The sequence below is a fragment of the Notolabrus celidotus genome, chromosome 9 (assembly GCF_009762535.1).
Source record: "Notolabrus celidotus isolate fNotCel1 chromosome 9, fNotCel1.pri, whole genome shotgun sequence".
In the NCBI taxonomy this organism is placed as follows: Eukaryota; Metazoa; Chordata; class Actinopteri; order Labriformes; family Labridae; genus Notolabrus; species Notolabrus celidotus.
Genome location: NC_048280.1, coordinates 7,175,360 through 7,202,928, shown reverse-complemented (window position 1 = coordinate 7,202,928; position 27,569 = coordinate 7,175,360). Strand labels below are relative to the sequence as shown.

Below are 27,569 nucleotides of genomic sequence, written 5' to 3'. Positions count from 1 at the left end.
CATCCCTGCTCTGTCTGTCACACCCATCATCTCATCCTGAACTTACTTTCTTGACTGCTACTGGCATTATAATGCATAATATATTATATTATATAATTATCTTGCTATATGATATTATTTTATATTACATTATTATTGTTTACTACAACTCACGGTCATACTACATACCCATATTTATTTTTATTTATTGCTTAATCTGTTATTACCAACTATAATCACACCATGTCAACCTGTCACTATTGAATCATTTTTAATACTGCCTGTTAATTGCTGCTATTTAATCTAAATTCCATTTGTAACACTGTATATATCTAAATTGCATTTTGTCTTTATTTATCTATTTTTATTTTTACTTATTTCATTTTATTTTTATTTTACTTATTGAAACTTCTTCTTGATTGTACTTATGTCCGGGTTGCTGTAACAACTGAATCCCCCCCTGGGGATCAATTAAGTAATATCTTATCTGATCTTATCTTATCTTATCATCACCCTCCTCTTACCAGATCCTGGATCAGTTGATCCACCAGCTCTTCATCTGTCTTGATTTTCCTCTTTGCTTGCTGCTGCTGCTGCTGCAGGGATGATCTGCAAACATCAGTCATGTTCTGATACTGTCTCTTTCTCCTGCTTCTCTCCTTCTGAATCCTGTCCAGTAGAGGACTGGTCCTCCCATCCAGCAGACTGTGCGCGATTGACACATATTCAGGCTGATCTTCGGGCTTTGCAGCATCTTTTCCTCTTCCTTCAACAGCACACCTTTTCTTCTCAGAGCATTTACTCTCTTCTGGTTGTGAGGCACTACAGGGATGGTTGAGGTTTTCTAAATCTTCAAAATACCTGTTTTGTAAGTCTCCTTTGCTTGACTGAGGAGGGGAAGAAGCACAGTTAAGCTGCTGCTTATCGTCCTTACTCGACAACTCTTGTTTCCAACGCTTCCTGAACGCAGCAAGCTCTTCTTCGTCCATATTTAACTCGCATTATTAAAATGAATTCACAACTTCACTTAAAAACTGTATTTTTATAGTCGTCCCAACAACTGGGGGGAACCAGAGGGCTACACCGACGCAAAACAAAAACGCGTCCGTCTTTGTAAACACTCCGAAGAGGGACAACTTGCTGCTGTACATTAGTTCCGCGTGTTTTTTATTCCGCAGCTTTATTATGGACGCAACTTTTTACAATTAAGATATACGTTTGGTGGCCATTACTTACAGTTATTCTTAATCTGAATGCAAATATTGCTCATTCATGCAGATGGGGAATTTCTGTTTATAAATAATAGAAAGTACGAATATCAAAATGTATAAATAATAGAAAAGAACACAATGTCCCAACACCCCTGTAACAAAAGACTGCCCAGATCAATCCAGACAGGAGAAATTCAGGAGTTAACCATTGCATCCCTCTTTTGGGAGAAGATGATGTAAACCCCACATCATGTGACACTGTAATGAATAATACAGTAGAGAGAGAGAGAGAGAGAGAGAGAGAGAAAGAGAGAGAGAGAGAGAAGGAGAAAGGGAGAGAAAGGGGGGCACAACACACAGTTAAGGTTTGATGACAGAGGAGAAGGATGGTCATATATCCCTAGGACTTAAAGAGAGGAGACTGATTGTTCTGACAGAGAAGATGTGCTGGCTGCCGATAGACCAGCCTCTGCTCCTGCCCGGTGACTCCACCTGCAGCTCCCGCGGACCCTCACCGTGCTCCGTGGCTCAGCTGCTCGCCTCCCGCCTGAGAAGGATCGGGGACCAGCTGGAGAAGAGCTGGACGGCCGGCGAGACGGAGAACAGCTTCAGCTGCGGAGTCAGAGGGACGGTGGTGGTGGTGACCGGGCGAGGACACCTGAGGAGCCTCCTGCGCACTGCTATACACTTCACCGTGCTCGTGCTGGTGGTCGTGAGGAGACACCTGTAGGGCGTGATGAGGCAACACCAGCAACAGGTGTGTAAACAATGATAAAATTGATGGTAAATTAGATGGTAAATTAGCTTAGCTGGCCTCTGATAATTGGTAAATTAGCTATGCTGACGTTACACACTGAATGAAAAGATGTTACCTTGAATGCAACATGTGGTCATATGAAAGTGTTACATTAAATTACTCAAGATGTAATGGTAGGCTACTTTAAACACAGTGGGACCTACTTTATTTCATTTAAATTGTATGTTTTATCAGTTTTATTTTTTGGTGGTACAAACAATAGGAATAATTAAAAAATGTGTAATTGTAAAAAAAAAAAAAAGAATCGAATATGGTTCATTCAACATAATGTAAAATAGCAGCAATTTAAATTGAACTACTTCAACTTTTATTGTATGAAATCAATCAGGGTTGATTTCACTACTAAGGGTTTCCAACTTTTAACACGTAACACATTTTTGTGTTTTAATGTTTCACCCAAAAGAGAAGGAAACATTAATGGCGCACTTAAAATGAAAAAGTGAAGTTTGGTTCGCCTCGCCATAAGTGATAATAAACGAAGAGTAGCTTAATAATAAAGAAACCGGCAAGCTAAGTTTCTTTCGAGATTAATTTGTTTTGAATACTTTTTAAAATGTGTCTAATGTTGTTCTTTTAACCGGTCCGTGCGTCACCAGGTTTGATCAAGTTTCTGTTGGAGAAACAAGCGCATGCTCCTGGTTTAAGGGTTTTAAAATGTGTTGGAATGAGAAGAAATGTATAACTCAATATTAAGTACTAGTTGACAGAGTTAAAATGTATCCAATCTTGTATTTTCCTTTTGCACTGACTAAATGAAGCGTAAATGTATCTTTTGCAGATGGTGCCTTTAGGACCATGCATGAGGAGCGGACATATTTGTACTGAAAGCAGGAGATGGAGAGTAGGAGAGCCGGAGGATGTGGTGCAGGAGGAGGAGGAGGTGTGCATCGATGAAAAGACAGAGGAAGAAGAAAATAAAGGAGGATTAAATGCACATTTCAGGGTCAGGATCCTGTGTCTGAATGAGCTCCATGCGTCGCAGAGACTTGCTCAGGCTGAATGTGGACGCACTGAGTTTTCTAAGGAGCTGACACACTGAACCCCAGCCGCCCTGCAGTCAGTCAGCTGCACGTCCTGCCCCCTGCGTGACTCTCCCATTCTGTCATCCCGGTTACAAAACGGTGATGTAATCCTCCCCTGGTAGAGTGGAGGGAAAAGCTTACTAATAGGACTCCTTTGACTTTACACCTCCCACAATGTGAGTGCATCAATTGCAGGGGAGTTGAACGGTTTGACCTTCAAATGTATCGAAAATGCACTTCAACAGACCTGTTTTTACACTTCACAATGCACCATACTTTTTAACATAAGCTATACTAAGTGTACAAATGTGAATAAAAAGAGGATGACTGTTTTTATAGATGTTTTCTACAGTGTTTAGATGATGTTTACACACTCTCCTCTGCTTTAGCATTATCAGGGGCAGTGTTAAGTGGCTTTTTAATTCTAAACATGATACAGGACCTGTGCAGAGGTTGTTAATGCTGTTTGTGATCTCTGGAAATAAGCTTTTTTTTTTGTTTATATATCAAGTGTAATGTGAGCAAAATTACTGAAGCTGTCTTTTATAAAGTGTGTGCTATTTATACTGATTACATATTTCATATGGATTTTTAGTAGTTGAAATAAAAAGTCTTTCTGAATTAAACTCTGCAGGTGTTGTTACAAGAAGACAAGAAATGAGAGTGAAATAGACGAGTGCTTTAATTTACAAAACCTCACTGCAATTTAAAGCAACTATACTTAAATGCAACCCAAGAATAACATATTTTAAAGGAAATAATTTATGTTTACATTATTTAAAGAAGATGAATTAAATTATGTTAAGCAAACAGAAATGTATGGACAAGTGAATCCTATACAAGCTTTAATTTTTGCACCATAAGCAATACAAATCTACAAAATAACTTACTTATGAAGCGTGTATGAGGCCAATAAAAAGCAAAACTGCACCATTCATTTACAATCTGATGATATAAAAATCACACACCAACTTACTTTCATCACTCGATTTCTACACATCACTGACTGCTGAGAAAGACATTTCTTTGCCTGTCTAAAAAAACATTTGGATCAGCTTCTACTTTCTATTACTGACATGTTATGTTTAAAGTATGAGTCACCATTTTGAAATACCTTTTACACATCTTAAAATACAAAACAAAATCTGTTACATAATGTGCATAAATTAAAAAAGAGTACATACAACCATGACAATATAAATAATACAATAAAAAAATAATACATTTAGCACAAATAATGTCACTTTTTAACATCATAACAATACTAGATCAACATGTTTGTATAATGTGTTGACTGTGAAAGGCCATGTTCACAGTTCAAATAGTGGCTGAGACTACATGTACAGAAAAGTGTGACTGCTGCCTTGAAAAAAATCTAACTCAGAAATTTGTATTGACTTTTTAAAGTGATGCCATTTTAATTATTTGGTGTGTTTGTGTCTTTTCTGACGGAGAAAATAGTGCAATTTTTTCTGTTGTAGTTTCTGAAATGCCTCTAAAATTGCCTCTAATTCTACATAATAATAACAGTAAACTCAACATGATTTAGAGAGTGACTAAAGTAAGATAGATAGGAAAAAAACTGCCCAAAACATGTCTAACTCACATTCATCAGCTCGTGAAATCTTTCTTGGTGCCTGGGATTTGTGGTCAAAGCTCAGTAGATCTGGAAGTGAGCCGAGGTTGTGCCGTCCTTCCAGCATCGCAGGGTCTCGATGACAGTGGAGCGGCACAGCGGGCATGTTCGCTCGCGGTCGAACCACAAACAAAGACAGTCCTCGCAGAACACATGCTGCAGGGCAACACAATGTACACTTTAAAGCAATGATTACAGCAGCAGTGAAGAAAGTGGATTGTGGTCAATTTGTCAGCAGGCTTCATATTTTAACCAAAGAGGGCAGCAAACACTTCTTTTTCAGCTTAGAGCATCTTTACATTTGTACATGTGTTCCTCTAAACAAATGTTTTCCAACCCTTTTCTAACAACTTTAAGGAGTCCTTACCTGACAGAGCAACGCAATGGGGTCTTTGAAATCAGCCTGACAGATCGCACAAACATCACCAGCCTCACTGCACTGCTGATTGCCCGCCCTCACGCCATAACTCTGGATGAGAGAAAGAAAGAAAGACATTAGACAGTTTCAAAGTCGACTTGAGAGGAATAATTCTGAACTCTAAGTGCAAAAATGTGTGTATATCTGTGTGTGTTTACTGTGTTATCTAAGTATTATCGGTCTAAACTGACCTGGGAGCTGCAGAGAATGACCATGGCCTTTCGTATGGCAGACACTCGTCCACAGATGTCAAAGGACTGCAAGCAAACATAAACATTCAAAATGATTTGTCAATAAGTCTTAACAGATTACAGTCATGCAAGCAGACATGTATATGCAAAGTGGTGCATTGAACAAAGTCAGCTGGCTAACAGGCTGACTTTTAAACAGACATCATCTACACAGATTTCATCATCTTGGTTTGAAGAGTTAGCATGCTCACATTTGCTGAAAAGAAGAGCAGATGAGGCTGATGGGGAAGTCAGTGTTTTGCTCGTAAGGATTAGACTATTCAGACCTGATGTGGAAGTAGATGGAAAGTTATAGGGTCACTTAAGTGTATAAAGTTAAATCTTTTTGGTAACTTAGAAAAAATTAAACAAATGTCACAGAAATCCATCAAACAGCTGTTGAGATGTTTATAATTAACAATTAAATTTGTTTATATTGCACTTTTCAAAACAGATTTACAAATAAGGAAGATAATAAAAGAAGAAAATAAAAATGTGGGGAATACAGGAATCAAAACAAGATATAAAGGTCAAGTCCTGCAATGGATAAAAAAAATTAAACAAATATTGTACAGCAAAGGATAGAAGACTAAAACAATCAACAGATCAGAGAGATAAAAGAGATCAAATCCTGCCAATGATACTGTCTGGAAATGGAATAAAAGCTGCATCTGGAGGTTTTAAACATGGTCAGATAGCATCTCCTTTAAAAGCACATCTATAAAAATGCATTTGTACTTGATGAAGAATCAGGCCATGACCCTGTGTTCTCAGTGGTTTGGTGCTACCTGGTCAGAAAACTCTATCAGTACTGTGTTAAGGTAGTCTTTTTCTCAACTAAGCGCTACAATAAAATTGAAAGTGTGACATTATCATAGGTCTTTAGTCTTGTCTTCTGCAAATCATGTTGTTCAATGACATTAACATTGTCAGCAGCCAATAGTTGCACTTTGGTCTGCATCAAACAGGAAGCTGAAAACTAGCAAAACAAACATGATGGGGAGGCGAGAGAGTTTGTGGTTCTCTTGGACTGTGTGAAAGGAGGAGAGACAGATGGAGAGAGCAAGAAAGGCTCTTCGACGTGTCCTCAAAAATCTCAAGTGCTAGCTAGTTGATCAGTTTACCACTGTCCTAAATAGGGTTATGAATCTAGTTGTAGTCTTGCAGTTGGTAACCCTGACAGAACCCCAGTCTTGCTGAATCTGACCCTGCAGACATTAGTATTTGAATCTTTTTGTTCCAAGTCTCCTGATTTATGAAAGGCATCAGTTGGTAGGATCTAACCTCTGGAGAACAAAAATGTTGGAATAACAACACGAAGGAACAAGTTTGCATTTTGGCTATCAAAACCAAAACTTGCCAATGCATCTCTGATTTTATGTAAAATGAAAGCGATCATCAAGACAACTCTCTGTGTACTTTTACTTGTCCCACGTCCCTGATTTCTTGGAAATCATGTGCAAATCATTTTCTTTCCTTTTAAAGGAAGGTCTGCTTCTCTTAACAACCAAAACAGCTACTTGTGACACAACAGCATGACCAATGATGCACACCCGGCCCATCAGCATGATAGAAATACTTCCACAGAGCTGATATGGGCTGATCCTGGAAAACACCAGTGTGTTGCACCTCTGTACGCACACCCTGGAAACTGTCCTCCCAGTTTAGCTCAGAAAGGACATCATCAACAACTACATCCGCTGAATCATGATGGATTTCAAAAAAAAAAACAGGCTATATGTGTCAAACGCTGCTTGTGACACAGTTTTCGTGACAACCTAGCTGAGTAAATGCTTCAATGATGACTTCATCATTATGAGTTTATTGTTCCAAGTTCCATGAAGTTTCACTATCATCACTTCCCATGTGTTATTGTGAATGACTTGAAAATGACTCATCACTCTGCTAATTCTATTTTTAAAAAAAACACAACTTCCTGTTTAAAATTGTAGCCAATTTCAAACTTGATATTATTTCTTCAGCATTTCCACCGGCTTCGTTTCTCATGAACACTGTAGATTTTTATGGTCCCGAAAAATTAGTTATACTCCTTCACAGTGGGGTGTGAGCTAAATGGTAACGTCCCCATGCTAATATGCTAATATTCAGAAGACATTATGGTTATTGCCTTTATCCTGTTAGTTTAGCATCCTGTCATTTGCTTACAACGATCAACAAAAAACAACTGGAAGACTTAATTAGAATTTAACCAGAGGATTGCAAAAGATTAAAAGTGAATAACCAAAGTCATTAGGGTTCATCAAGCGGCAACCTCTGGTCTCAAATGATGAAGCCCATGCGGAAGTGTTATAAACTGCAATACATAGAGAATCCGTTTGAGGCTGGCTGCAGAAACACCAGAAACCACATAGACATGAATGGGAAAAGGCAATCTTTACAGCATTCATTAACATGTTTACAGCCTGGTTCAATAAACAGCTTGGCTCTATGTAGCTAATCTCTCTATCGGCACACACTGTACGGGGGGGTGAATTTTTTTCTAACGTGGAGGTTCAGAAGATATTAAGATTACGAGTTTTTGCCCAAATAAGGACATGACTGACGTGACTCCCGGTCGGGAACACATAGCTATTGGCTAGGAGGCTCACAGTACGTCACACTCTGCCTGGTTGAGTTCCGCATTTCCAATATGGCTGCCGCCGTCGATCGGCTTCAAAACTGCGCTCAGGAACAGATGGGTGATGTCACGGATACTTTGTCCATATGTTATACAGTCTATGGGGTTCATCCTGAAGGGAGCGTGAATACCTAAAAGTGTACCAAATTTGCTGGTTTTCCAACAAACAATGTTGGAATTTCACTGTGAACCAGAAATATCAGTCACTGGTTGCACTAGAAAAACATCAGTGCATCACTTCAGACATTTAGGGTTAAGCTTCTGGGAACAATGAATGGCTAAGAAAAATATAAGGCTACTCATTCAACAACTTCTAAAAAACTTTCAGTCTTTCAAAAAGTGGTAGTGACACTGCCACTGATCACACTTTTACCATTCAAAATGAAGCAGTTATATTTTCTGCTCCCGAGAAGATGAACTTTAAAACATTTCATACCCCATGGACTGACATGTTTACAGCGAAAAAGAAAACATGTAGCACTGCTACGAAACCTGGCAAAATTAATATAATTCCAAAAATAAGACATTCTTTGACCTGAATGACCCCACGACTTTTGGTTTAGCAACACCATCACAACAAACTTCATGTAGCCTGGAAGAGCAACAAGATTATCATGATGTCGGTTCTTCTATCCAACATTTCTCTACTGTGTAAGAACTAGCTACAGGGGTTTAAGACATAGTTTGCGAATTGCTTAATATCTTGATGCCTTGGCACTGATTACCTTGCAAAGGCTGTAGATAATGATGAGAGTAGCTCCCAGGAAGTAACTGTTGGACGGGTCCTCTCCCATGATGTACTTGTACCACAGCTGGATGGGCACCAGGGCCCGAAACAGTTGGCTCAGCTCCTCGATCAGCAGGTAGAACTTCCCCTGGACAAACATGCAAAATTGGAGACAACAGAGCTGTTTAGATGCTTCAATCTAACTTTATGTGAAAATGCAGGTGGGACCGACTGTGGATGTGCCCACTTTGTCGTTTCTAACTTAGGTTAAAGTCTTTTTGTGACATACACTACCAGTCAAAAGTTTGGACACACCTTCTCATTCAATGGTTTTTATTTATTTTAATTATTTTCAACATTGTAGATTCATACTGAAAACATCAAACTGCGACATAATATGGTTTTGCCATAATATGGATAACAAAAGTAGTCAAACAGGGCGATCCATTGTGTACTAACCCTACCTCTGAACAACACAACTGATGGTCTCAAACACATTAAGAAGGCAAGTCACTCTACAAATGAACTCTTGACAAGGCTCATGTTAGTTAGAAACCATTCCAGGAGACCACTTCATGAAGCAGACTGAGAGAAAACCAAGAGTGTGCAAAGCTGCCATGAAGGAAAAAGGGGGCTACTTTACAGAATCTCAAATATAAAACATATTCTGGTTTGTTTAACACTTTTTTGTTAATTAAATAATTCCATATATGTTCATTCATAGTTTTGAAGTCTTCAGTATTAATCTACAGTGTTTCAAATAATTAAAACAAATACAAACCCTTGAATTAGAAGGTGTTTCCAAACTTTTGACTGGTAGTGTACACCAGGAAGAATTACAGTGAAGATGTCATTTATGCCATCAAATTCAAAGTTTTCAAGGCCACGCAACAATTCTTGAAAAAGAATAAAAGGAAAGCCACTCAACTGAACTATTCTTATATAGTGATGACGTGTTTTGAAGGAGGAAACAACAAAACAATCAAGCGACATGCTCGTTAAAGTAGATCTAGATTTCCTGTTTGTTTCATTACCTATCAAAACTCCTTGAAGTACATCAAAGTTTGAACAAATGACTGATTTCTAAACTGAGACTGTGTTCTGTCTTTGATCCACTAACGTACTGTCCAAAAAGCAGAGAGCTCAACAGCTTCGGGGGACTCTTCTATCTAGTCAAGAGCAGTGCAGTATTAAAAGCTTAAAACAGCACGCCTCCAGCCCAAACATGGCTGCTGTCCAGAGCTCCACAGTTTCACAGCAGTACAAGCAATTTCCCCACACTGCAAGGGAAACTGGCAGCAGCTCTATCCACCTGCTACCCAGCGCCTGCATTAAACCCAGCCCTACGGGGGCTTGCTAGCTGCCTTTAAAAGGACCTCCCCTCCCCTGAATAATCACACAGAAGAAATGAACTCTGGACTAAGTCCCCACTGACAAAAGTGCGTAAAGTGAATTGGGGATGGTAAAAAACAGAGGTGACCAAAATGAAGGCAGACTTGATTCCCCGATGGCCCCTGCAGCATCCCAGCTTGTATAATGACTTCCTGGATGTTGGCTGACAAAGATTGATGAGTGTGGATAAAGAGCCTCAAGCAGCCAGGTTGGTAGGGGAGGAAGACCTCTGCTAGTGGCTAATTCATCTTCCTTATTGTCCCCTCAGCCTCATATCCCACAGTGCCCATCACGCCCACACAAAAACTGTCAAATTTAAAGTTTGGACAGAAGCCAAAGAGTCTGAGTAAGCTCCACTGCGGGCCGTGTTTGACTAGTTTCCTGCTTGGTTTCATCACTTTGCTTCTATGTGCCTTTGTCGGGTAGAAAAAGATACTGGGCACAAACATCAAATGTAACTTTACATTTTAATCTACAAGACTGCTTTACTATAACTTCACTTTGGGAGTAAATGTGTTGAGGGGTATACTTGATTTTAAATTGGACATTTAAATTCATCAGTCAGCCTAACCACACTTTACACTGACACTCTTTTTCTAGAGTCAAACGTTAAAAGTCACAATATGCCAGTTTAAGGGGAAGACATGTCACCTGTCATCTGTGCTTGTTTACATCTGGGTAGTAAAGCATGATAGCATCATGGCAGTAGATATTAACTGAAGCTTATAGCCCTGGCTCGTAATGGGCGTCTGCACTAGACACTGTATCTGACCCAAATTTGACCACTAGCGAGGGTGATGATAATCAATTAAATTTGAACATTACTATTGTGTGCATCATTTTTGCTTCAATGTAATCAGCATCACTGCCTTTCTCAGTACATTGCTATTTTCAGTGCTTAAACTTTAATTTTGTCCTAAAATTAAAATATCAAAGGAAAATGGAGAGAGGTAGTATTGGATATCTTGGAACAATTTTGACCTCAACAGTCTGTGCTTGTTTGAGGTAAAAATATCTTGGCTTCACTCCTCCCACAGGGAGGAGGTGGAGGCACTGCGTTTACATTAACACACAATCAATTGTTCTGACCCAACAGTAGTGAACCACAGATTTAGAAGACTCCTCGTGCCTTCGCTGGATCTGCTATCACTGTTTCGTGTTAAAAGTCAAGTATTTATGTTTTGGGCAGTTGTTAGCCAAATATTACAACTCAGTCTGTCTCTGAGTTATGATGCGACTTTTCATTTTATAGCATGTGAGAAACAACTGCTCATCTGTCATTATAATGATAGAACGACAGATAGAACAACAGATAGAACAATAGATAGAAAGACTTATGGAACGACAGATAGAATGATAGATAGAATGATAGATAGAACTACAGACAAAACGATAGAATGATAGATAAAAATAGATAAAAAACATATATATATATATATATATATATATATATATATATATATATATATATACACATGTTACTCCCAGCTGGGTTTTTTTTTTTTTTACTGCAATGCCCTCAGCTGCAGAAAGTCTCCTACACTCAATTTTGACTGATGTCAACCAACAAATATGTAGAAGAACACCAGTGAAGCAAAATATAAGCTAAATAAATTAGATTACTTAATATAGGAACTACTTGTGCGTCAAGAGACTTTTGAAAGGTCTTTGAAAAACAGAGCTACCATGGAACCTCTCTGTGCATCTTCACTTGTGCAGACTTGCACTGATTATGCAGGGTCATTAGTGTAACTGAGGTTGGATGCTGTAATGAAGTGGACAAGCTGATGATGTGACTTCAGAGGTGTTCCAAACAGACATGATTGTTTGGCCTTTAAAACCAAGAAGAGAGTGACGATACAAATTTGGACTCGCTAAAACTCAACATGTGTCCCATCAAAGCTGTTTGACTCCATATCTGTGTGAAGTTCATCTGTGTTTTGTGTGTGTGTGTGTGTGTGTGTGTATGTGGAGGGTTCAGGTAATGGTCCAGCTCCAGGGAGGGATGACCTCACCTCTGTAACCCCCTCGAGGGCAAATGAGCTCAGTTGCTGGCTGCCGTGGTTTTGACAGGCCTGTGGGTCTGTTTATCAGTGGAAAATTTAATCCTAATACTTCCTAACACCGCCCCCCTCTCCTCTCCCCTCCTCTCCTCTCCTCCCCTCCTCTCCTCTCCTCTCCTCCCCTATCCAACACACAAGCACACAGCAGCAATATTAGCCTCAGCCTGCACCTGTATGGAAATCAAACTCTATCTCTATCTGTGTCTGTGTGTGTGTTTGCAGTCATATTCTGTAGCCTGAGGCCACACCACGCTCCCACACAGACACACACATACACAGGCTCACCTAAGGAGTACCATTTAAAACCTTATGAATACAAAACAGCTTCACACTGTGACCCTTTGGCACTTTCTTCACTCGGTGGAGTATTTCATCATAGTTCAGCATTTTGTCTCTTTTTTTTTTTTTTTCCAACAAAGTTTCACAACTTCAACGGTCAACTTCCTGAATCTCAATCATCGTCTACTACATCATGTGAAGGACCAAGTGTGGCAGAGAACCAGAAACTTCAATTCAGTTTTGTTGTTTCTCAGCTTTGCCATACGAGATTTCTCAGGTCCACACATTCAGTAATGCGATTGAAATCATCCTTACAAGCTTTTATATTGTTACTGTGAAGCAGCTGCGAGAGGTTGAACAGTTTCAGCCACAGGAGATAATCTGATTTAGATTAAAAGTTTGTGTAAAATGTCAAAGGGGTTGACATGAACAAGTTGTGCAAAAAGCTGCAATCGTTTACAGCAGTTTGGGCACATATGCACTTCACCATCAACACTACCAGTCAAAAGTTTGGAAACACCTTCTAATTCAAGGGTTTGTATTCATTTTAACTATTTGAAATACTGTAGATTAATACTGAAGACATCAAAATATATTTAATTCACAAAAAAGTATTTAACAAAACAGAATATGTTTTATATTTTAGGTTCTGTAAAGTAGCCCCCTTTTTCCTTCATGACAGCTTTGCACACTCTTGGTATTCTCTCAGTCTGCATCATGAAGTGATCTCCTGGAATGGTTTCTAATTAACATGAGCCTTGTCAAGAGTTCATTTGTAGAATGACTTGCCTTCTTAATGTGTTTGAGACCATCAGTTGTGTTGTTCAGAGGTAGGGTTAGTACACAATGGATAGCCCTATTTGACTACTGTTGTAATCCAGATTATGGCAAAACCAGATTATTTCATAGTTTTGATGCCTTCAGTATTATTCTACAGTGTTGAAAATAATTAAAATAAATAAAAACCATTGCATGAGAAGGTGTGTCAAAACGTTTGACTGATAGTGTATATTCTCACCAACATATAACATATGAAGTACCTGACAGTTGTTATTAAGTTTTGACAGTTTGTAAACTATCCACTATACAAACCCATGTTTAATTGAAAAGAGTGCAAAGACAACTGTTCAAATTAATTGCTGAAACTGAAAAAATTGATAATTTCATGAAAAATATTTGCGAATTCAAAATGTAATGCCAGCAACAGGTTTCAAAAAAGTTGAGACAGGGACATCAAAACGCTGAAAAAGTTGTGTTATGATCAAAAAAAAAATCTCCCAGTTTATTAGGTTAACATGCAACAGGTTAGTCACATGACTGGGTATGAAAAGGTCATTCCGGAGAGGCTGAGTCTTTCAGAGATAAAAATTGTTGGGGATTCAAATAGTTGACCAATAATGTTCTCCAGAATGAAATTGTAGATTTCATCATCTTCAGTACATAATATCATGACATGATTCAGAGATTTTGAAGAAATCTGTGTACAAAGGGGACGAGGCCAAAAACAAACACTGCATGGCCGTGATCTTCAAGCCTTCAGGTGGCACTGTGTTAAAAACTGATATGACTCTGTAGTGGAAGCCAGTGCATTGACTCCAAAATCAAGGTTTTATATGCTATTTTTTGCACAATCTTAAATTAGATATGAGGTTTAAAATATGTTCATATGGGTCATAATGGAAAACTCTGTCTATTGGTACATTATGATAAAACATATGAAATCCTCCCATTGGAGAAGCTAGAACTAGACATTTCATATGAGCCTTAGAACAAATGACTGTAATATAAACACATTCAGTCCTAAATATCATCTTTCTCTTTTATCAGAATCAGAAATACTTTATTTATCCTGGGGGAAACTCAGTAAATGTGTGAGAGTTTTATGTGAGAGTTTAAATAATTATTTCTATTCTGTTTACTATTTTCTCAAGCTTTTCCATTTTATGGCGTCCTGCCAACGTCATTTCTCCTTTGACCAGCCTTGTCTCTGTTTACTTTCTTTCAACAATTATTCACACACAGACAGATCCATGTTATATCTGCTTGTCTCCTCTATACATCTTATGTATCTGCACTGTTTTATTATAAACTCTGATATCACATCTCTGACTTGCGTTGTTTCACCCTCATTCCTCATCAGTACAGAATCATCCTGGATCCAAAATTAAAAGGCATTATCCCTTACTGAATAAAGATGGGCATTACATATCTGTGTTTTCATGCACACTCCACTGTAATGCATAAACTACATATTCACATGTTGGAACATCATGAGAAGTCATTTATAAATATGATTTTTAAAGACACAGTAGGGGGGATATTAAATCAGTTATATATGAGAAGCAGGTGGTCTGTTACTCCACATGACTGTTGCCGTTAGCGAGTGTATGCAGTCCCAAACTAATGTGGACAAATACATCCAAGACTACCTTCATATGTGGCCTGAGTGATCAGATCTCAATCCGTACTCAGGACCTTTAGTTAAGGCCCTCCAGATGTAACCTGATCACCCAAGTGGCATGTTGATGCCACATGTGAACGGGGCCAATGTTAAGAAAAGGGATTTATATGTTAAGTTGTGATTCTTAATAGGTAAGTCTCACTTTCTGTAGGTTTTTTTTTAAGCTATATTTTTAGGCTTGTGTGCCTTTATGATAGGAAAGCTGAAGAGAGACAGGACATGTGGGGAGCAGAGAGGGGGGAAGACATGCAGGACATGGTCGCAGCTGGGACTATAGCCTCTGTATGTGGGGCGCTTAGACCGCTAGGCCACCAGCGCCTCTCTGTAGGTGTTTTAAGAGTCTGTGGATGTCTTACCCTGGATTTGAAGGCCAGGAGAATCCTGGGCAGAAAGAGAACAAAGCATTTCAGCCCGATGGTGACGTACTTCAGGACAAAGTCAGTGATGCCCACAGCCCAGATCAGATCAAAAAAGTCGAAGCTGTCGAGGTTGGGTTTGGCAAACATGAGGCTAGAAGTTAAAAAGACAGAACATGAACATTTTAAAGGAAGGTTTAATACTTTATCTCAGGGGAGTGGAATGACAGAGAGGCAAAGGTTCAACAAAATGTAAAAAAATAAATAAATAAATAATGAAGCAGGCAAAATAATACTCACAGGACAAGACCAAACAAGAAGAGGAACACTCCCTGAAGAAAATGGGAGTAAAAATAAAACGGCTTATAAAACACAAACACACACACACACACAAATGAATGAATGAATGAAAAATAAAACAAAATGTTAAGTTAATTCAAAAACAAAGCTGACAGGCAAATAAACACACAGCTTATATAAAAATGCCTGCTTGTGCAGTACCTGTTGTGCAGCTCCTCCTGACTAAACGTGTAGTAGATGTATACCACATTCCCTGAGAGGAACATGAAGATCCACAGAGCGATGAAAACAGATCGTTCCTCCTGGTCACAAACAAGACACGCAGATAATGATGTCATACACATCTATCTCATATACACATTTTTTTCATTCATGTTGCAAGTTGAAAGAGTATCATGTATCAGTCTCAACTAAATCCAGTGTCCTTCCTAGGCATACATGAAAAATCAGCCTAAATAAATACCAAGCCTGAGGGCCCTTTTTAAAGGATCTATAGCCTGTTCATAAGTGCACAGTGGAAGTGCATTCAGGTGGTGTGAAAGCACAGTTTTTCTCATTCAACAGCTTATAATCTGTGCAAAAGCATTCATCAAGGCACAGAGGAGTTGTATTAACTTTGTTAACTATTCAAAGGAGTGATCTGAGCCAAAAATTAATCTGCGCACACTGCTGTGTATATGGGGCTTGGGTTGAAACACTGACTTGGGCTGCAAGTTTTGGCCCATGCAGGACTCTAGGAATCCACTGAAGCTCCTTCTTCAGGTGGAGTGTCCTTCTGTCTTTTTGCATCACCAGAATGGCGGCACAATGCAGAAAGAGCTCCATTTGACTGCATGTGAAGCAATCATAGACTGTATAATTAATGGAAGTAGTATGCGTGACGTCACCCATCTGTTTCTGAAGCGCCATTCTGAAGCCAATCGATGGTGACATATTGGATATGCTGAAGTCAACATAACTTCTCTAAAACTAGTGTGAGGTAAAGAGGCGGGCTTTGAGCCTCCTCGCCAACAGTTACAGTGTTCCCGCCTGTCAATCTCTCATAATCAGCTTTTTTGAATGGGTATGTATGTGGTTTCCGGAACTTCCAGAGCCAGCCTCATGCGGACACTCCAGAAACTCCTTTTTTAACAATTCCGCATTCAATTGTCACGGCTGGAGTTTGCTGCTTGGTAACAACATTCAACTGATAATTAAGAGAGTGGCTGTGCATCCCTGTAAGTGTGTCTGGAAACAGTCAAAGTATCTGATCAATGAACACTTTCAACGGCAAGAAAACACTGTCCCAATGAATTTAGATCCTTTTCCTCCATGTATTTAGCACACTCTCTCTCTGACTCCTCAAGATAACAAAGCACAAGTAATGGTGCTTCGCCACACCTCATTTTAAGACCTGCACACCCATAGGTGCACAGTTTTGGAAGAAGTCCATTTGCTACAGACTCAATACCGTTGCTGTTGAAAAGTGTATGTTTTGTACTGAGTTTACGATAGGACCCTTGGTGTGTTTAAGTATCAGCATTGGTTTAAGGTAACACCTGAAATGTCAGAAGTTTTTGTGTTAAAATATGTAAGAGCAAAACAAAGAATGTACAAGATTTCTTTACCCGTAATGAAACTTGGTGCCTTAAAGTGGAATTGGCATAAGCAAAAGTGCTGGCCATGCCCACACACACAGCGATACCTGCAAAAGAGAGGTGCAACATCATCACTAAACCAGGCCTCATGCCACTAATAGTTATGTTTTGTAAGTAGAGTATCACAACGACTATTACTCTACAGCCTGGTGTACCTAGTTTATGCTGGAAGCAGACTTTGGCTAACAGAATAAGGATGAAGGGGAAGCCTCTCTGCAGCCATGTTACCACTGCCTTTAACTCAGACAGGGCTGGAGCTGGGGTGGATGGGTCTTCTTGGGACTCCTCCCTGGAGCTGTGCCTCTCTGTGGCGGCCCCTGAGGTGGCCTGTTGGAGCAGGGAGGGGGTCCTGTGCTGCAAGGGCTGGTGGTGGAAGTGGTGATGATGGTGATGGTGGTGCGGGGGCGGTCGGGGAAGATAAGGTCCACCCTCTGTGCGGTGAGAGCCACCTTCCTCTCTGGAGGATGCAGTCATCTGGATGAAAACTTCAGGGGGGGAGCCCAGGACTAAGCCGGCTGCCTGGAATTGGGCAGAGGAGACGGAGCTGGAGGGGACACCTACTAGGCCAGAGAAGATCTGCTGGGGTGAAGCTGGAGAGTCGGGTTTCAGGCAGTCGAACACACCACCCTCATCCAAACTACTCTCTGATCCCAGAGTTTGGCTTCGGCTCCTACATGGGGAAGGATGGTAAAAAAAGAATATCATGAACCTGGAAGATGGCATACCTCATTTTTCATATTGTACACTGTACATCCATCCAGTATGTAAGGCAAGGGCAAGGCAACTTTATTTGTATAGCACATTTCATAGATGAGGGCAACTCAATGTGCTTTACATTAAAATATTAAAAGCATTTGAAACATTCAGACAAGCATAAAAGAGCCCAATTAAAATACCAAATATAATAAAACAGAAAAGAAAAGGATCATTACAAATATATTAAAAGTAAATTTAAAATTTGCATTTAAAGCGAGTTAAAATAAACTAAGATAGGAAGGCAGTGGCAAATAAAAAAGTCTTAATCTTTGATTTAAAAGAGGTGAGAGGTGGAGCGGACCTACAGCTTTCAGGGAGTGTGTTCCAGATATTTGGTGCATAATGACTAAACGCTGCTTCACTATGTTTCATTCTGACTCTAGGGACTGAAAGCAGACCAGTACCTGATGACCTCAGAGGTCCAGATGGTTCATACAGTAGCAGCAGATCAGCAATGTATTTCGGGCCTAAACCATTCAGTGCTTTATAAACCATCAGCAGGATTTTAAAGTCTATTCTCTGACAGACAGGAAGCCAGTGTAGAGATCTAAGACCTGGAGTGATGTGGTCTACTTTGTTGGTCCTTGTTAGGACTCAAGCAGCAGCATTCTGTATGAGCTGCAGGCGTCTGATGGACTTTTTAGGGAGATACAGTGACAGTGGTCTAGTCTGCTAAAGATAAATGCATGGACGAGTTTTTCTGCATCCTGCTGAGACATACGACCTTTAATCCTTGATATATTCTTAAGGTGATAGTAGGCTGACTTTGCAATTGTCTTGATGTGGCTGCCGAAATTAAGGTCTGAGTCTAAGACTACACCAAGGTTTCTGGCTTGGTTTGAACATGTCATCTTTGCAGATTGGAGCTGAGCAGTAACTGCATGTAAAACCATGCATATGTGTAATGCAAAGAAACCTACAAATACTGAAACAATTTCTCTGAAAAGCTAAATGAGGGTACTTCATTTAGAGCTACATCCTACTTTGACATGAAAACAGCCCCTGGTGGTGTGTAGTTGAACAGGGGGCTCCACCCACATTTGGTAATATGGGACAAAAGGCGATGAAGAAACAAAAAGCTACCACATATTAAGCTGTGATGCTTCCCAGAGATTAGTCCCCACCTTTCAGAGGGCATGCCATCCGTGTTGCTGCTGTGTCTCCTCTGCATGGCATACCGCTCCTCACCACATGGTCCAGCCCTGCTAAAGCAGACAAACATTAGCACTGACTGACTGTGACAGGGTGGCCGGCTTACATCTCACATCTCCATCTATCCTCTGCTTTAGGTGTGTTTCATAATTTTTCACAGTAAACTTGTGCACAAGTGAAAACTTCTTTACCTGAATGTATCCAGTGAATTGTCCTGTACGTGTTGTCATATTTTTGGTTTCAGGTTAGCTGGGCTGATGTTGCAGCAACACAAAAAAAAGGATGCTCCCGACTGTCAAAGAAGCTGCAGGTTGAAAACTTCCGGTATGACGTCACGGACTCACGGTCACATGGCGCCTACGAACCAATCAGCGTCCTCCTTCTAGCAGCACCACTTCCGCATTGGAGGGTTTGTTTTGCTTACGCTGGATGTCAGATTTCGCAGGATAGCTGATACCCTTTGTTCGTCAACGCACTTTTAGGCATTACAGAAGCGACCTCTTCATAGGAAACGAAGCTACGTCACTGTATCGCGTGCTAACATTGCAACAGACTAGCACGTGCATGTTATTTATCAGTATCTAGTTTGATTAAGAGTGAAAGCTAAGGCTAACGTCAGCTAGCTAGCAGGCTAACAAAGCACACTAGTTTAATGTGTTCAACATAACCCGGCTGCTGCTTATTTTCGTACAGCCTGTGTCTGATGAGCATATTCAACCTGCAGCATGGGTTAGCTGGACACTGGGAATAATAAGTCAGCACATAAAGGTAGCTAACCTCAGCAGAAGAAGCCAGATTCTTTTAAGTGTTGCATGGGAATAGAAGGCAATCACATCGTTGATCCTCATCCTGCTAACCACGTCAGTCGGAGAGCTTGATCAGCCGTGCAGGGTTGATGTTTTGGACTGTCACTGTCAGCGGATCCTCCCACAGAGAGTCATGCTATGATGGTGCTGCGGAGGTTACTGAGAAAGCGCTGGGTGCTGGGAGTAGTCTTCGGACTGTCTCTCATCTACTTTCTCACCAGTACACTCAAACAGGTACAGAAACTCACTCCACAAGAAGGTATTCATGGGAGGTCAGGTGTGTGTGTGTGATTTTATATTGAGTGCAGCTTATATTTTGAAAGCATCTTTGAAATATCCTCAAGAGCATGTAGGTTCAAGGCCTGTGCACAAACTATCCTGACATGTCAAGGTAGACCTTTACATCAGCAGGTGAGCTCAACATGCAAGTTACAGCTTCCCTACACAGTCATGAATAGGATACAGGAGTCAGATGAGCAAAGCATGCAGCTAGCTGAAACACCACATGGATCATACAGTCATGGACGAAAAGTATTGGCAGTGGCAACCCAGGAATTTTTCCAGAAAATACACAATTTCTCCCAGAAATTGTTGCAATTACAAATGTTTTTTGGTATACACATGTTTATTGCATTTATGTGCATTGGAATAACACAAAAAAACAGAAGCAAAAAGCCAAAATTGACATAATTTTGCACAAAACTAAACAAAATGAGCCTGACAAAATGATTGGCACCCTTTTAAAACTGTGGGTAAAGCATGTGATGCTGGGGTGACAATACTTTCATCCATGACTGTATAGCAACGTTGTATGAAGACGCTTTACAAAAGCAGGACTAGACCGTACTCTATGTTATATTATCAACAAAGACCCAACATCAAGACAGGATAAGATCCAGTCCCATCTTACAGACAGGACTCGGTCTGATCTCATCTCAATCCACAATGAGCGATGCACCTCGCAGTATTTAGCAAGTTACAGCGGCAAGGACAAACTTCCTTTAACATGCAGAAACCTCCAGCAAGACCAGACTCATGTTGCAGTCATTAAAGCATTAAAGTTTGGCATCATACAAAATTACCTTGAAGAATTCACCAATCACGATTTTCTTTCAACCAACTCATCGATCAAATGTTGCAGTTGTTCAATGACAAAAATAATTCTTTAGTAGTGTCTGTATTTTAATAATACAAAGTTAAAATAAATATGTTGTAATTTCTATTGGTTGGTTGCTTCATTGTAGATGTTCCTTATTTCGAAAAAAAATAAATAAATAAATAAAAATTCCTTACTTATTTTTGTGCATTGCCTTTACACTGCTTGGCAGTACCTGCACCCAAATTGACTTGAAGCACTTTGTTACTCTTACTGATCTTGTTTCCTCTTGTCTAGATCTTTGCTTGTGTTGTTCTTGTTCTTGTATGTACGTCGCTTTGGATAAAAGCGTCTGCTAAATGACATTGTAACATTGTTGTAACATTGTATTGCTCACATTATCTGAAACACTTCCTCTTTGGCTCTGCGTAATTATGATTGATACATTATAGTCAAGGACAAAGGTTAACTCCACACATCAAAAAACAATCAAAACATGAGTCAATAGTGGAAAAGGTTAAAAAGTCACAGCCGTCACACTGCGTCAGAAAAGTGTCCTGCAAAATACAAACACCCTTTCTTTGAATACTCTGTTTTACAAACGGCCCTGATGGAAACATATTGATTCTCCACATAATACCGGAAGTTTAATATGTTACTGAAAAGAGACCTAACTACCTTCTCTTCTTTCCTACTTCATATGTTAATCAATCAATCAATTTTTATTTGTATACCGCCAAATCAAAACAAATGTTATCTCAAGACACTTTACAAACAGAGCAGGTCTAGACCGTACTCTATGTTCTATTATTAACAAAGACCCAACATCAAGACAGGATAAGGCTCAGTCTGATCTCATCTTAATCCACCATGAGCAGAGCACTTTGCAGTATTTAGCAAGTTACAGTGGCAAGGACAAACTTCCTTTAACAGGCAGAAACCTCCAGCAGGACCAGACTCATGTTAGACACACATCTGCTGAGACCGATTTGGGGTTGGAAAGTGGGAGAGAGGGAGATGATACACGCAGTAACTTGTCATAGTCTTGAGGGAACAAGTGAGTGTTGAGTTTCTTTTTAAAAGTAGAGGCAAAGTTGTGATGAGAGGGACTACAGGAACTTAAAGCCCCCTCATCTGATCTAGATCCTATTCTAGGTGCAGCTATAAGACCGCCACCCGATGACTTAAGAGGCCAGGAGCTGAATCATTGAGAGCTGTAGACTAATAATAGGATGTGAAAGTGGTTTTGCATTGAATTGAATGAAGTGTTTTGAGGACTGGTGTGATGCGTTCAAGTTGTCTTTATGTGTCAGGACTCTTGCTGCTTATCATTAGCCTACAGTCTTTGCCTTAATGATCTGAGGCAAGATACATGTGAAACTTCTGGTGGAAAGATAAACTCCCATTTAGGAGTGGTAATTGAGAGACTCAAATGCTGTTGGCGTTAAATGTCACGATGAGGTTAGTCATTGTTGGAGCAGATAAACTGACTGTCTCTGAGAAGATGTGATGGGAACACTTCGACATATTAATCAGGGTTCAACTGAAGTTTGGTTGTGTTCAGGATTTCCAATATGGTTCCCACTGATGATTGGCTTGATGACGGATACTACATTCATTATTTATATAAAAAAAAAAGTTGCATAAATCATCAAAACGTCAAGGGAACCTGATACAATTAACATTTTAATGCTGAAATATATATTTTTTTCACCTCAGAGTTACACACACTGATTTATCAGTTGTCTAATAAGTTGGATATTGATGTAATAATCTGGTGTTTATGTCTATCAGTATTTGAATGGGCAACATTTTATTTTATTTTATGTCGTAATCGACTATTTCTTCTTGATTTAGGTTTGACTTCATTGTATTGACTGCACAACTTCTTAAAGGTGACATATCACGCTTTTTTCATCAATATATATTGGTCTAAGAGGTCCCCAAAACATGTCTTTAAAGTTTATGCTCAAAAAAACACTTTGAAATCAGATTTTGGCATGCCTGAAAAGCCCTCTTCTTCAGCCCTGCTCAGAACAGTCTGTTTTCTCTCTGACCACGCCCCCTCAGGAAGTGGATGTGCCCTCGGCTCTCCAGCACGTTGATCTAATGTTTACTTGTTGGCTGAATATACACGGCTGCTCAGAGATCACGTTACTTCAACCCTCTGAATCTGATCCAGAATCTGATCCTGACAGAGTGGCGCCTGTAGCAGGACCTTTCTGAACGATTGGTCACAGATTTAGTGTTTCTTGTTGTTTTATTTAACAGTATGTAGACGTGTGTCTTGGTACACAGCTACGAACATGTAGTTATGTGGCTATGCTAACTAGCGCTAGCACTTTTCGATGACAAATAAAAATCATCCACTAGATCTTCAAATCTGCAGACGTGGGGAGTAAAACCGACCTCTACCAGAAAGGCAGCAGGACCTTTCTGAACGATTGGTCACAGATTCTGTGTTTCTTGTTGTTTTATTTTTCAGTATGTCGACGTGTGTCTTGGTACACAGCTACAGCTACTACATGTAGCTATGTGGCTATGCTAACTAGCGCTAGCACTTTTCGATGACAAATACAAATCATCCACTAGATCTTCAAATCTGCAGACGTGGGGAGTAAAAGACAGCCTCCAACTAGCATGCCTCCCTCCTAAGCTCCTTGTTACCACACATTTGTGCAGGGAATGAAAAACAGAGGAAGGGTTGAGTTGTATTTTATACAGTCTATGGGCTGAACAAGCTCCGAGCTCTGACTCCGTGACAGACCGGATATTGTTGTGACGTAACAAAAGCACTGAAGTCTGAAACGGCTGGTTTCACACACATTTACAGAAAGGTGGAGAAATCAAAACAGGGGCAGAATGGATTTTTTTCAGAGAACCATTAAAAAGTCGATTTTGCATGATATGTCACCTTTAATGTTTTTGAATTTTGTAGGAGGAGAGGACCATACGGGACCGCACACTCTTAGAGGCTAGAGACCCAGACCACCGCATCCCCTGGAAAGTCCGTTTCAACCTGGGCAACAGCAGCCGACAGATCACTCAGTGCAGAAACTCCATCCAGGGCAAGGCGCTGCTCACAGACGAGCTAGGTCAGTGCTGAAGCAGTTACTCGAAACCAAACGATCACAATGACATGACATCTCTTTGGCTCTGTTGACTCTTAACTGTGTTCATGTTTGCAGGTTACGTCTGTGACAGGACAGACTTGCTGATTAACGGCTGCTGTAACGTCAACGCTCCCAGCAGCAGGCAGTACATCTGTAAAAGCTGCCTGGCTAACGGCTGCTGCAGCATCTACGAGTACTGCGTGTCGTGCTGTCTCCAGCCTGATAAGGTAATCCGCCACATCACGGATGTTCAGGGCTGAGATTATTACTTTTAACCTGAAAAAAACTTCAGCTGTCTACGTGCAGCATCCTGCAGGGCGGCTTTATGTGCAGATTTTAAGAATTCATATACATCATGTCTCAGATTTTGATTCTGCATTCTAACACAGTAGTGACCCTTGAGGACGAAGGAGATGAAGAGATATAAATCTGCACTTTTGTGTTTTAAACTTACTCAGCATCTTATCTTTGCACTCTTCTTCAGCAACTTCTTCTCGAGCGCTTCCTGAATCGTGCAGCTGACGGCTTCCGGAATCTCTTCACCGCCGTGGAGGATCATTTCGAGCTGTGCCTCGCCAAGTGTCGAACTTCCTCACAAGTATGTTATGAAAGGGAGAGAGATTAAAAAAAATGCAACAGTCACCTCTGACTGACTGCAATCCTAGCTTTCGAAACAAACATTAGGCTATCTGTTTCATTATTGATCTCATCTTGAAACTTGGCGCTGTTTATTAAAATGGTTTTCCCACGTATAGCAACCGCACATCCTGCTTATTTCTTTATCTTCTAAGTTCATACTTGACTCAGCAGCAGAAGTCAGATAGATGATAAGGTCTGATTTCTTCAATGCAAACACATTATTCATCAACAATGGTGAGATGACTGAATAACTGTCTTTCTCTGTGTGACTATGAGAAAGTGGTTGCTTAAGAGGTGAAATACATGCTGCGTTCACTCTGCACCGTGTTGACCTTTGCCCTCAATGTTACTGAAACTGAACTGTTTGGCTGTTATTTGAATGAATCATATGTTATAACTAGGTTAATCAAGCAGCAAAAAGTGCAGCTTCTGCATCATAACACAGAAAGTTAAAACTTTTTAGTATATTGACTTCTTTGATTCTCCCTTTCACGCAGAGTGTTCAACATGAAAACACATACCGAAACCCTCAAGCGAAGTACTGCTACGGAGAGAGTCCTCCAGAGCTGCTCCCTATATGAGCCTCCGTCTGCAGTCTGGTTCAGGAGGCACAGGAGGAGCAGTGGGTCAATAAAGCGTCCCTGTTTGGACACTCAATGGTGCTTAAAGAAGAAAAGACCCTGAAACAAGCTGTTCACTTGGACACTTGTGCATTCTGGTGGTGAAGAGATCCAGACATCCAAGATCAACCTCAAACTGGACTAATGTTGTACATGATTTGATTATTTTACACTTCATAAGTGCATATAGAAGCTTCATTCATTCATCCGTGATGATCATCAGGTCTACATAGCTGGCAGCTCATCTCCAAGAATCCACTTCACACCAGTCTGGGTCATTAAATAGGCTTCATTCAAAGGAAGGAAAGAGCTGTTTGATGTTTTTTGGATATTTTAAAAAAAAAAACAGCCAAGAATGTGTCATTATTTCAGTGTATCAGTGCATGCATGTGAAACTGCTATTTAATAAATGTGACTGTGAAATGATGAGGATTTGGTTTTGCTTTATGTGTTGATGAAAAGTGATGTACCTTAGATTGTTTGGAGGGATTTTATAATGTCTTCATTCAGAGGATAGGAAAGCAGATAGAAGAAGAAGGTAGGGAGAGAGTGAGGAATGACACGGGCTGGAATCAAACCTTGGCTGCCTACCTCCAGGATTACAACCTCCACACATGTCCCAGGCGATCTAACTGCCAAGCCAAACCAACGCCTCATACTTTCAATATTTATATACATCAGAGTTTGTTGTTGAAGCGGCTAAGATTGAAAAGTGCCGCTGAGACTAAGGGGGATCAAAGTCCATGAAAGGTTTTTATGTTTATTAACAAAAGACTCAAAATAATTCAATACCAAAAAATATCTAAATAAATTATGATAATGATGATGGCAGTCAACAATAAATATTCAGACCCATTCTCTCTCTATTCCTCCCGCCACCCAAGTGAACAGGTAGATAAAAGGTAAACCACGCCCATGAACCCAATACCAGGAATGAAGTCAACCAGAAAATGAAATAATCATGATTAACAAATAAGACAAGAAAATCAATATTATGGCCCCTACAGTTGTGTTACAGGTGGTAAGAATATTACAACATTTAAATATGTGTCTGGGACGCTGGTGACCTAGTGGTCTAAGCGCCACACATACAGAGGCTACAGTCCTCGTTGCAGGGGTCGCTGGTTCGATTCCCGGACGGTCGACCATTTCCTTCATGTCTTTCCCCACTCTCTACCCCCCACATTTCCTGTCTCTCTTCAGCTGTCGTGTCAATAAAGGCAAAAAGGCCAAAAAATATAACTTAAAAAAAAATAAAAAAATCTGTGTCTAATTTATTAGCATGCCAAGAGTGGTACGTAGCTCCCAAAGGCCCAAAAAAGCACTTAATATAAAGGTTAAAGAAACAGATTGCTGGTGGCCTAGCGGTCTGGGTGCGCCCCATGTAAAGAGGCTGTAGTCTTGTCATGGTGATCCCATGTTCGACTCCCAGCCTCTACCATTTGCTGCATGTCTTCCCTCGCTCTCTGCTCCCCACATTTCCTGTCTCTCTCCAGCTTTCCTATCCAATAAAGGCAAAAATCCCCCAAGACATAACTTTAAAAATATTAAAATGATACTGTATGATCAAACAGTGCCAAATAAACTTGTAATTAATGATGATTTTTTTTTTAATTAGCAAAGTGCCAGCTGTGTTTTGTTAAAAAGGAAAACACCCATGACCTCCACTGTGAGTAAAAAATCAGAAACTTTGCATATTTTCAACATTATCTGCTCAATGTCTCATTCAGACCCAGCAGACAGTGGAACTTCCATTAAATATCAATCACTTCATTTGAGCAGGGCGAGTCCCACATTAATCTTTCTCACAGTGTTGTTCTCCTGTATTTCTGTGACGGGTGCTTTGACAGACTTATCTGGCTCTCTGTGCACTGTCCATCTGTCCACACATTCACTCTGAGGTCCAGTGGTTGGAGTCCAAACTCTCTCTCTCTCTCTCTCTCTCTCTCTCTCTCTCTCTCTCTCTCTCTCTCTCTCTCTCTCTCTCTCTCTCTCTCTCTCTGAAGGTGATTTTATCAGCTTCTCTTTCTTCCTCTGGCGTTGCAGCTCGCTCGCTCGCTCACTCACAAGGGATGCATGACCACAGTGAAACAATTAATCATTGTGAAGGCTGAGCAAACAAACTGTCGTAATTAAGAAATGTATTAGAGCTCCTTTTCATTGCCTCTTTGGCGAGTTGATTAATTACTGTCACACGGGAACAATGTCAGCTGCTGGGAAG

General features: G+C 40.2%; 3 protein-coding genes and 1 long non-coding RNA gene across 5 annotated transcripts in view; 2 read left to right on the top strand and 2 right to left on the bottom strand.

The window, feature by feature from the left end:
- fbxw8 (F-box and WD repeat domain containing 8) overlaps window positions 1-1,855 on the bottom strand; it is a 31,925-nt gene extending 30,070 nt beyond the window's left edge. Inside the window, exons 1-2 of the mRNA XM_034692062.1 lie at window positions 1,706-1,855; window positions 504-1,448 (exon numbers count right to left, since the gene is read on the bottom strand). Of these exons, the coding sequence (XP_034547953.1) occupies window positions 504-968 (465 nt within the window). The 5' untranslated portion in view covers window positions 969-1,448; window positions 1,706-1,855. The remainder of the gene's footprint in view (window positions 1-503; window positions 1,449-1,705) is intronic.
- LOC117818926 lies at window positions 1,504-3,367 on the top strand. The gene is made up of 2 exons (XR_004632411.1): window positions 1,504-1,947; window positions 2,786-3,367. It is a non-coding gene; the product is annotated as an uncharacterized LOC117818926 (long non-coding RNA).
- A 490-nt stretch (window positions 3,368-3,857) lies between these two features.
- On the bottom strand, window positions 3,858-19,445 carry rnft2 (ring finger protein, transmembrane 2). 2 transcript variants are annotated; one of them, XM_034692034.1, is made up of 10 exons: window positions 19,266-19,445; window positions 19,047-19,127; window positions 17,322-17,836; window positions 17,137-17,213; window positions 15,731-15,831; window positions 15,230-15,383; window positions 8,677-8,826; window positions 5,275-5,340; window positions 5,033-5,134; window positions 3,858-4,821 (listed from the first exon to the last, which is right to left on the bottom strand). In XM_034692034.1, exons 2-10 carry the CDS (start codon window positions 19,091-19,093, stop codon window positions 4,687-4,689), a joined length of 1,347 nt encoding a protein of 448 aa, XP_034547925.1. In that variant the 5' UTR covers window positions 19,094-19,127; window positions 19,266-19,445; the 3' UTR covers window positions 3,858-4,686. The 2 variants fall into 2 exon arrangements, with proteins under 2 accessions (XP_034547925.1, XP_034547924.1); XM_034692033.1 differs by having other exon boundaries at window positions 19,047-19,124; window positions 19,266-19,443.
- A 5-nt stretch (window positions 19,446-19,450) lies between these two features.
- Window positions 19,451-25,777, top strand: spring1 (SREBF pathway regulator in golgi 1). The gene is made up of 5 exons (XM_034692036.1): window positions 19,451-20,114; window positions 23,915-24,071; window positions 24,165-24,316; window positions 24,574-24,687; window positions 25,226-25,777. Exons 1-5 carry the CDS (start codon window positions 20,019-20,021, stop codon window positions 25,307-25,309), a joined length of 603 nt encoding a protein of 200 aa, XP_034547927.1. The 5' UTR covers window positions 19,451-20,018; the 3' UTR covers window positions 25,310-25,777.
- Window positions 25,778-27,569: the final 1,792 nt, after the last annotated feature.

Excerpts from the sequence above, each read along its gene's own strand:
- rnft2 (XM_034692034.1), bottom strand. The coding sequence starts at position 19,093 with ATGCAGAGGAGACACAGCAGCAACACGGATGGCATGCCCTCTGAAAG. Across the intron at positions 15,384-15,730 it reads CAGGAGGAGCTGCACAACAG|CCTCATGTTTGCCAAACCCA; the intron begins GTACTGCACAAG and ends TTTAACTTCTAG. Across the intron at positions 4,822-5,032 it reads CCATTGCGTTGCTCTGTCAG|CATGTGTTCTGCGAGGACTG; the intron begins GTAAGGACTCCT and ends GTTGCCCTGCAG.
- spring1 (XM_034692036.1), top strand. The coding sequence starts at position 20,019 with ATGATGGTGCTGCGGAGGTTACTGAGAAAGCGCTGGGTGCTGGGAGTA. Across the intron at positions 20,115-23,914 it reads TCACCAGTACACTCAAACAG|GAGGAGAGGACCATACGGGA; the intron begins GTACAGAAACTC and ends TGAATTTTGTAG. Across the intron at positions 24,317-24,573 it reads GCTGTCTCCAGCCTGATAAG|CAACTTCTTCTCGAGCGCTT; the intron begins GTAATCCGCCAC and ends ACTCTTCTTCAG.